The 10,068-nt window shown below is 34.5% G+C and overlaps 2 protein-coding genes and 1 pseudogene across 3 annotated transcripts; 2 read left to right on the forward strand and 1 right to left on the reverse strand.

Moving 5' to 3' along the window:
• Positions 1-1,455: 1,455 nt before the first annotated feature.
• Positions 1,456-5,186, forward strand: LOC119191192 (trafficking protein particle complex subunit 2-like protein). 2 transcript variants are annotated; one of them, XM_037445089.1, is made up of 4 exons: positions 1,456-2,374; positions 3,542-3,753; positions 4,602-4,778; positions 4,930-5,186. In XM_037445089.1, the coding sequence occupies exons 1-4, from the start codon at positions 2,342-2,344 to the stop codon at positions 4,973-4,975; spliced, it is 468 nt and encodes a 155-aa protein (XP_037300986.1). In that variant the 5' UTR covers positions 1,456-2,341; the 3' UTR covers positions 4,976-5,186. The 2 variants fall into 2 exon arrangements, with proteins under 2 accessions (XP_037300986.1, XP_037300987.1); XM_037445090.1 differs by lacking the exon at positions 1,456-2,374 and adding an exon at positions 3,145-3,390.
• On the reverse strand, positions 1,634-2,134 carry LOC119191191 (von Hippel-Lindau-like protein). The gene has a single exon (XM_037445088.1). The coding sequence runs from the start codon at positions 2,132-2,134 to the stop codon at positions 1,634-1,636; it is 501 nt and encodes a 166-aa protein (XP_037300985.1).
• Positions 5,187-5,471: 285 nt separating the features above from the next.
• On the forward strand, positions 5,472-8,008 carry LOC119191193 (annotated as a pseudogene).
• The last annotated feature ends 2,060 nt before the right edge of the window (positions 8,009-10,068 follow it).

The raw sequence follows: 10,068 nt of genomic DNA on the forward strand, positions 1-10,068 counted from the left end.
ACAGTAACATTCACATTGCGTTTATAAATTATACCACATATTTATCTTAATCTCTGCTTACATTGTGATTTTAACAGAAATACCAGTTTTACTTTAAATATTTGATAATTTTGTGCATAGAGCATGGATGCGAGTGTATTAATGACTGAAAAAGTGACATGGCTGCTGCAATTTGTTCTCTTAGAGCACGTAAAATTTCAATTGCTTTTTATTGATATTTACAGTTTGAGTTACATATGGTAAAGTGTTACTTTGAAGAAGATAAGTATTCAATTAAATTTGATACAGTAATGCAATGTCAAAATGTATAAGATATTCAATACTTACCATTCCTAATAATATCTTTAATACTATGACTAATAACTTAAAGGTTAATAATCTACAATTATATAAAAGACATTTACTTTTTTAGAGGAAAAACAAATAGGTCCACAAAACCAGCACAAAATAATAAAAATAAGGAAACATTTCTTAAAATAATAAAATATATTGCAAGCACTATAACTAAAATGATTACTTTGTGATAACAATTTAAAATAAAAAACTGTTTTAGTATAAATGCATAAATCATATAAAAAAGATAGTCAATGATAATATTTAACCTTTATACACTTTGATTCAAAAAGAGTCACAAAAAAATATTAACAGTTTCCTTATAATATGTTAGGCAATTAAAAGTGTTATAATACACTAAACCATTAATAAATGTACATACACATGTATCAAAATACTTAACAGATATGTTGAAGGTATGTTAAGTAACTTAACGCTTCAGCTCAAATATATAATCTTGTTTGATATTACTATTAATCCTCTACATAATACACTGAGAAATATTAAGATGTCTTACATCATTAACCATCATAAATACATTGTAATTGATATGAATTGATACTTAAACATATATACAACATTTACAGTAAACAGCAAATATTAGCATGGATTTCTACATTTTATCAACAGTGATTTCTCAATAAGTATGGAAAATTTTATTTAATAAAAATTAATTAAATCATTCTCTATAAGCATAACATAATTTAATATTATTCATTAATTTAGAGCTTAACTCGCTATGCTTTTCACATTTCATCAACACTAACTCAAATACATGTAAAGTCAGTGAACCTTTTAAAACAATCATCTCATCCATATATCGATTTATAAGGTTACAACTATTTCACCCTCTTTCTCATGCTTGTCATCATACAGGGAGCAAATGCAATGCATATATCACGGTTTTATTCTATCCGAAATCAGAACCAATGCAATGCACAATGTTTATGGGTCACATTACTATTCCTCGATTTTTTATATACTGCACTGATAAGACAAATTGAACACTGCTAAAATCACTTAAAAACAATTATATGAGTCAACAGTCAAGGCTGCTTTATCACAATGTTTCATCATCAGCCATATCCTATATAACATTCACTGCTGGACATGGGCCTCCCCCAAAAGATTTCTAGAACAATCTATTGAAAGCGACCCATATCCGGTGATCTGGAACTTTTATTCGGTCCGCCTCATAGGTATCACAATGTTTATGATCTTACAAAAGCTTCGTAAACACGAACCATATGAAGTACATGCACCAGCACATGAAAATTAATATGCCAAGCATGTTGAAATATCAGTCAGCTTGTTTGGTCTCCGGTGGTCCGAGGAGCTGGGCGGTGAGGGCGCGTAGGTCCGTCGCCAGGTCTCTCGGCAGCTGGAGCTCATCAGCAGCGTCCTCATCACGCAAAATAGATGCTATAGACAACAATGTTGTGTACCTCAAGGTCCTAAGAGGCACTGTTATATTCCAGTTGAATCGATGTCTTACATTTGCGATACTAGGCGGGGCACGAAATACCGTCTTATTGTTCACAACATACGACTCCTGCGTTTTATAATCAGTAAATTCCCAAGGGTGAGTTATATATGTGTCAACGTCGAAGTGTTTACCGGGGTTTAAAAGAATGTAGTCCCGTCTTAGACCTTGGAAATCTCTCCAAACGACACTTATTCGTTGTGATGTGCAATTTGTAAATCTTACGTACGCACGGCGTGTTGAATCTATAGATTTCACAACAACACGCTCGCCTTTTTCGTTTTCTTCGTACAGTAAATTACGATCTCCGAAAGCCATTATAAATGTTTTCACAATTATTAAGTGCTTAATACACAATAGTTACTTTAGATTTTTGACACTATAATAACGTTTAATTTGCAGTTGGACACATTTACACATTGGACGACCATTTTTTTGACAATATTAATTTCGTATCTACCCGCCACGCACACGTCAATTCAGTTTCACGTCCCTCGCACTCTCAGCTCGCACTATTGATTCACAATGGCAGTTTGTGTCGCAGTTATCGGCAAAGATGTGAGTTTTTACTGTTGTTGCTTGTTATACTGAAGTTAAGAATAGTATTTTTGTTTGTATCCAGTTACAATCAATGAGTGCAATATATAACATGTCACAATGAATTGAGGAAAGTCATCAATATATCTGCGGAAAGTCAATAGTTACATTTTTAATATGACGTCATTTGTTTTGTTTTGTCATTGTCAAAATTCTACAACGCCCTCATAACCATAGACTTTTTTTTTAATTTTGATTTTCCCTTTATTATTGGGAAGGCAAAGAGTTCTAGCCCATACAGCATAACCATAGACTTTTTTTTTTTTTGGTTTGATTTACTCCTTAAGGAGAAGGCAAATGCTCTTAGCCATACAGCCTAATACATACCATAGACTTTGACATTGGCAAAATCATCGTCTGCCAACGATGGAGCCGCAATATGAAAATTGAATTGAATTGAACCATAGACTATTTTTTTCTTCGTCATTAGAGGACAGGCTATAGTCTTACGACCATACTGCCTAGTCTTACTTATTTTAACCATAGACTTTTTTTTGGCTTGATTTACTCCTTTGGGAGAAGGCAAAGGCTCTCAGCCATACAGCCTAGTCTGTCAATTATTGAGCCCATTGATGATTGAACCCATCCTTATTACTATTACATCCCATCACTATTACGGATTCAAAACTTATATATTTGTGTAATTTATAAAAGCTATATTTTGTGACTCATGTACTTAAAAAAAATACTGATAATTTTTTTATTATGTCATAGAACAAAAAATCACTTTGCAACCATCGCCCATCCTACGCATATCATAATTATGCATAATGGCGCAACCAAAATCTTGTAACTCCTTGAATCAGGGTGCCCAGTGTAATTCTTTATTTACCGTGTTGAAAGGCTACAAATATCGAGATTTTGGATAAAAATACGCTGAATCAGTGAATTAATATGACAAGGAGGCGGGACCAAGAAAATAGTCCCCTGATTTGGGTTGTTCCGGCAACCAAATTCAATTAATGCAGTAAAATATGGTACGGTAATATACCGTGAAGGTAATAATTACACTTTACGATGCATTAACACTAATTACCGTGTACATGGAGACACTGCTGCGAATACCTAAGTAAAGTATAAGCTCGACGCGTAAAATTTTTATATTATTTCTAAACTTGTTTCTTTCAGAATTCTCCACTATACATCGGCGGTGTAGGCAACGACACGAGCACAGACAACGAGTTGTCGCGGCAATGGCTCGTCCACACGGCCCTGGACGCGTTAGAAGAGAGACTCGCCACTACCAACACAGGAAACGCTGGCACAAATACGAACACTGCCCGTACTGATCTCAGAGATCTATATCTTGGCTTGTTATACTCTACTGATACGCATAAAATGTAAGTGATGTTTTTTACGAGTAACTTGTATTTTTTTCATAACGTGCATTAAAATCTATATAAGAATCAGTTCGCGTATTTTCCTATTTATAAGTGTTTTTCAATAATAATATATCTCATCATTTAATTTATGACTAGGTCCTTATTCTAAGGTGCTAATAATAACAGTTATGTTATAGTATTAAATGTTATTAATTTCCTAAAGCAAGACACTTCTAACACAACGATAGAGAAATATAGATTATTTACTTTAATGTTTATGTCATGCATAGCATCACTTATATTTGTGTCTTATCCTTTCTTATCTCCTGTTTATTTTAAATAAAACAGATACTTAAGTTTACGGTAAATTTCATAAGGCATTGTTTTGATCCGAAGATTTTATTACAAAACTGCCAACAACCTTACGACCTTTCGATTTTCAATGCAGTTTTGTTTTTATACATCCCAGATGAAATACTTGAATGCCTGCCGATATATTTTGATTTTCATTCCATGAGATGAATTTTGTAGTACGTGTGCTATATTTTTATAAGATAAGCCATAAACTATGAGACCGTCGCACGTACGTTCTGAGTCTAATCTCTCTTTGCATAAGACCATATTGTATAGGCAATAAAAAGCTAAATTGGGTACCACCTCATTTGATTCGGCCCATTCATGCTGCAGCAAAAAATATTGACACATGGTTCTACTCAAAGAGAATTATAATATATAGTTCTACTTTTGCTCTATCAATTACAAAACTGAGGTCGATATTTTAAGCTTCCTTTAAATCGTAATTATGTTTCAAAGTGACTTCACATAATCTGCTTAGAAATGTTTTACATCGTTTTTGAATATTCTAGATATGGGTACGTAACAAACACGCGAATCAAACTTGTGCTGGTGACAAGTTCGACCTCACCAAGCGGCAGTAACATCCGGGATGCTGAAGTGCGGACTGCACTGCGTAGACTACACGCCTTGTACGCCGACGCTATATGCAATCCATTTCATCTGCCTGGTGATCAAATTACTTCGCCGTAAGTATAAATCCACTATAAGCATCCATCCAATATTATCTGGTCATAATATTTTACCCATAATAAGTATTGTTAACAATAAATTGTATATTCCCCTTCATTTCAATGGTAGTACGTAAATGATACACAATACAATATTTTTCTGTTACAGGAAATTTGATAAGCAGGTCAAAAACATAATGATGAACAATGTTTAATCAATACTACGAACTGCGATTGCGGTCCTTTCTTCATTTAATTTCTGTGTTTAGTTTGTGTTATACTTGAAATTATTTTATTTAAGTTTATAATATTATAAGGCTATAATTATGTTATTCCGTATTTTAGTATTACCGAGAGTGTAACTTTACAAATAAATAACTAATTGGTTATTGAGTTAATAAAGTGTGTAGCTACATAAAGTTTAAATCGTATTTGTATCTAGTTTTTATCCCTATAACATGAAAAGAAGGCAATGGGATTTTTTTCTTGGAAAAGGTGATTCACATGGGTCAATGTCGTCCGCACCTAATTTAAAATAAATCTTAAAATGATTAATATTTGAGAATTTTCATGAGGGAAAATATAATAAAGGTATATAACTGACATCTAAATCCTATTTTGAGTTTAGCATGGCCTGATATCGTAGCCAAATAAAATTTAAAAAGGTTGAACGTTTTAAAGCTCCCTGGCTCTTTAAAGAAAAAAATGTTTATACCTACACACTGCCATCTGTTAACTATATGTAAAAACAATCAAGATAGTACTATGACATAATTTATAGAGGGCGCTTTAGTATAAAAAAATATTCTACAAGTGACAGGTCTCATCAAGCCCAGATAAAGTCAAGAATTCCGCCATCTCTTTCTTTTATGAAGTGAATTGCGAAGCTGTACTCCGGTTCAGCGCTGAGCAATTTTTAATAGGAAAGTTGTTTATCTCGACCGGATTATCGCAACAATATGGTAAGTAACGTATTATTTAGTGTAATTAAGTGTTTTCCGTCATATAAAGTGATTTAAAACTTAAATCTGTGGAAAGTGTTGAGGTTATGATTGCACGTGTCAAGATGAAAGTATTCATCACATTACTCTAATAAAGCATATTTATGTATGGTCAATATTATTATCAATATAAATCTTCCCTTACATCTTTAGTAATGTTACAATTCTTTATATTGCCTTTAAAAATTGCCTTTTCCAACACTAGGTGTCATGGCGCGAAATGAGACATTACAATAGATGTTTATGTTCTCTGAAACTTGAGTTGATAGTATCGTTCAATTAATGGTTGTGCATTATATAAATTTAAGGATCCCAATTATTTTCACGACTGATGACTTATTGGTAATTGCAGGCAGCCGCCGTCGTGTCAGGCAAGGATATCGAGAAGCCTCAGGCAGAGGTTTCGCCAATCCACCGCATCAGGATCACGCTGACTTCGCGCAACGTGCGCTCGCTTGAGAAAGTGTGCGCTGACCTCATCAATGGCGCCAAGAAACAGAAGCTGCGTGTGAAGGTATTAACTTTGTTTTTTAAATGGTCAACCTTTGGTGACACCTTATGTCGGTCGTGGATTTGGCGATTCTCAGTTTGATATAATGCTAACCACCAATGACGTTTTACGAATAGACGCGTCATAGAATAACAAAATTGCACCTAAAAACAGCACACTATGTACTATAGTCACATACTTGTACAGCTCTAGCAGCTCGCATTGATACAGTCCAAGCGTCAATCTCCGTGGCCATCTAGTTTATTGGTCTCTGGTCGCCATAACAGTCGAATAAGATGCATTTATTAGTTACAAATAAGTTAAATAGTGTATTGTTTAGTTTAGTATCACCCATTTTACAAATTGATAAAAAAAGATGTATTAACATCATTAAAAGGGCATCAGTGGTGAAGGATCCATATAAGCTGCCTTTCGTAATTTATGTAAAATCTAATTAGCATTACAACAATTGAACATAGATATGCGAAAAGGATACAACCCAGAGTATGGTCGAAAAAGTGAAATTTGTTCTAGTCTATATTTTCCATTAGTAAAAACATCTCAGTCAAACAAAATCGGTAATTTGAACTTTTTATTAACAAAATAGATATTCATCAATGAGCAAAAATACAATTAAAAACATAAATATTCACTGTCTCTAAAGTAACATTTTGTGGGCTGAATCCTGTTTGCGTATCTATATCCTATTTACAGGCCACATTTATGCATATTAGTACCTATATTATGTCGGGTTCCCTTTTAGAAAATGTCACCGTTCACCACAGAAAGACATACTCTATCATACAAATATCAAACAGCGCTGTGATGAAGGCATGTCATTTTATCGATGGTGTGTTCACAATAAAGTGCTAGAGAATTACTTCTCAAAGTGCAGAGTGCATGGGCCTTATGGCGCTCTCTGCTCATAGGGAAGTCACATTTATATCCAAGCAGGTAACAGTTATAATGCTATTTCTATTTATGTAGTATCCTTAATTTTCACTACATGTTGAGATTATCCTGGTAAATATTGTTATAAAAGTTAAATACTGCCTGCCTGATAACAATAATAATAATAAATTTAAAGATGGTCTTAGTATTATAGGTCTATCTGATATGTAATTTTTTTTACTGAAATTAAACTTGGTAACTATTAAAACCTACTTTGCGTGGTTTCAACATAAAATAAATGTAAACATTAATTTTTATTTTTTGTGAACTGTTAAAGGGTCCTATCATACATGACATTTATCTCAACTTATATAACATGACATACTATGGTAATAGACTTTATTTTATATGTGCAAAGATAGATGACCTAATAGTCAGTAAACTTCTTTGAACTTTAGATAGAGTGTCAACTAACAAGAAACCATTACTCCTGACCAGTTGACACAAATATGGTTAAATTCAAAATACAAAAACTGTGATCCCTGTAAAAACATCTTTCTATTCTCAGCTAATTTCACTAGCTTACCATTCTAACTTGACATTTATTTTACAATGATCATTTTTATTCCAGGGCCCAGTCCGCATGCCGACCAAGATCCTGCGCATCACAACCCGCAAGACCCCTTGTGGTGAAGGTTCCAAGACCTGGGACAGGTTCCAGATGCGCATCCACAAGCGAGTGATCGACCTGCATTCCCCTCAGAGATTGTGAAGCAGATCACTTCCATCAACATCGAGCCTGGTGTAGAGGTTGAGGTCACCATCGCCGACGCGTAGGCACAGCCGCCAATAAATATATTTATGTATTTGAGTGTTTTATTTGATTCTATTTTTACTGGTGGTGTCTCATATGTGAGAGTCCGCCTGGGTAGGTACCACCGCAATGTCTGCCGCCAAGTAGCAGTGTGTAGTCACTTTTGTGTTCCGGTTTGATGCAACATTGTAGCCAGTGCAACTACTGGACATAATAAGACTTAACATCTCATGTCTCACGATGGCGAGCGCAGGGAAATATAAAACAATACTTTGTAATTCAAGGTGTTGGATGGTGTTTCTATCGTTTATAGGCGGTGGTATCGCTTACTATCAGGTGAAAGGGGCAAGCTTGTCTAGTCATTCATAGCTATAAAAAAAATATATTTTATGAACGAGTTACTTCCATAGTAAATCTATGGGTCCAATATTAATTATACATTATTTTGAATAAGGCCGGAGTTTCATCCATGCTTAGGTAAGGTTTGGGTTTATGACACGTGTATAGCAAACCAATTCACAGCGGGGCAAAGAAGCCGCACGCTCATCTATTGTAATAGAACGTTAACTTTAACAATGATTACAACACCGGCCAAAATAGAATTCAGGAAATAGAAATTGTAAAACAAGGAAGAGACTAGATTCTGTAAAAATATATCGATTTTGATGACAATTTTTATTTTATCTTGTTAATCTAATTTGGACCTAAAATTTTGTTTTACCTCTATCACCTCTAGTCTTAGTGTAGTAGACAATATCATATCAATAGTAGAGATTATATCAAACAATGTAAGCATATGGAACATCACAGAAAATTGACATAATGAATTAACAATTATTATCCGTCGTAGGTCTCACCATGTAGAAAAAATATAAATTCGTTGTTGAATGTTGACTTTCATTGGTTGGATCTTTCGAAACTAATTTTTGAAACCGTGGCCCATTTCGTAACTTTTATTAAATTGTTATTTTTCTGCCTACGTGGGATCAAACTTGTAACCTCACAATGTCTCGTTAGACAGTACTATATTCTTTGCTCACAATTAACTGCCACACGATGGAGTCTGAAATAAAAACAACCGCTGTAATAACTGCGATATTTCTTATTTTATGTTCTACAACAATTTTGATAGAACCAAGCTTGCTCATTAGGTAAAGATCAAGTACTAGATAATGACGCTCGATGGCGCTACTAGTCGGCATCTCGAAACAATTCGATTCGATTTTGGAACTAAGAAACCATATACATGACAATGTATAAAATTTGTGAAACTGAAATCAAATTTGTAACTCTCGTTACCGCTTTACGTATTCACTTACCTATTAATTATGCACTAAGTATTGCTTGAGGCTTCACTTACGTGGAAGTCTTGTTCCCGGGTAAAAGTAGCCTGATATCAACATTTAATCCAAGGCATGCTCTATCCAACTGCAAAATGTCATTCAAATCCGTTCAGAGATTTATACACGGAGGAAGCCAACAGTGCAACCATGGCCTCGAATGTGTAAGGAGCACAAATATAAAAACATTACCCTACTCCGATAATCGGATAAAATACAAAGATTTTTCGTCTCAAGTCTCCATTAGTTAAGATCGACACTCTTTGAGTTTACTTCTGACAAACATAAATACATACCTTTTACAATCATTCGCAATTGACGTATTATTAATATCAGTGGCGGCTTTAACTAACGCGAGGCCCCTGGAGAAAGCAAAAAAAAGAAAAAACGTCGCGAGGCTCCGCATACAGCAAAACAAAAAGGTCTCTGGTATTTAAAGTTTCCTTGATAAGATCGTAAAGAAGGTCCTCCAAGAGTCTGCGTGAGGCCCCGGGCAGTTGCACTTAAGGCCACCTCTGCGTAAGATAAAAAAAACTTCCCTGTATAACCATCACGAGCAAAATGTCCCGGTACATGCAAGTTTCATATTTCATAATAGTTATTTCGACTTGGCTCGCGGTGCCTCGCAAATCGCTCACGACAGCACGAACCTCGTTCCGGGAAATTGTAAAAGTTATGAGGTTATGTAGTAGGGAACCATTGTGACAATATTAATACAGTTGAACTCATGTTTCCACGGATGTTAGACATTAAAGTAAAAATATTTTGCAGA

The sequence above is a fragment of the Manduca sexta genome, unplaced genomic scaffold, assembly GCF_014839805.1.
Source record: "Manduca sexta isolate Smith_Timp_Sample1 unplaced genomic scaffold, JHU_Msex_v1.0 HiC_scaffold_1169, whole genome shotgun sequence".
NCBI classification, from domain to species: Eukaryota; Metazoa; Arthropoda; class Insecta; order Lepidoptera; family Sphingidae; genus Manduca; species Manduca sexta.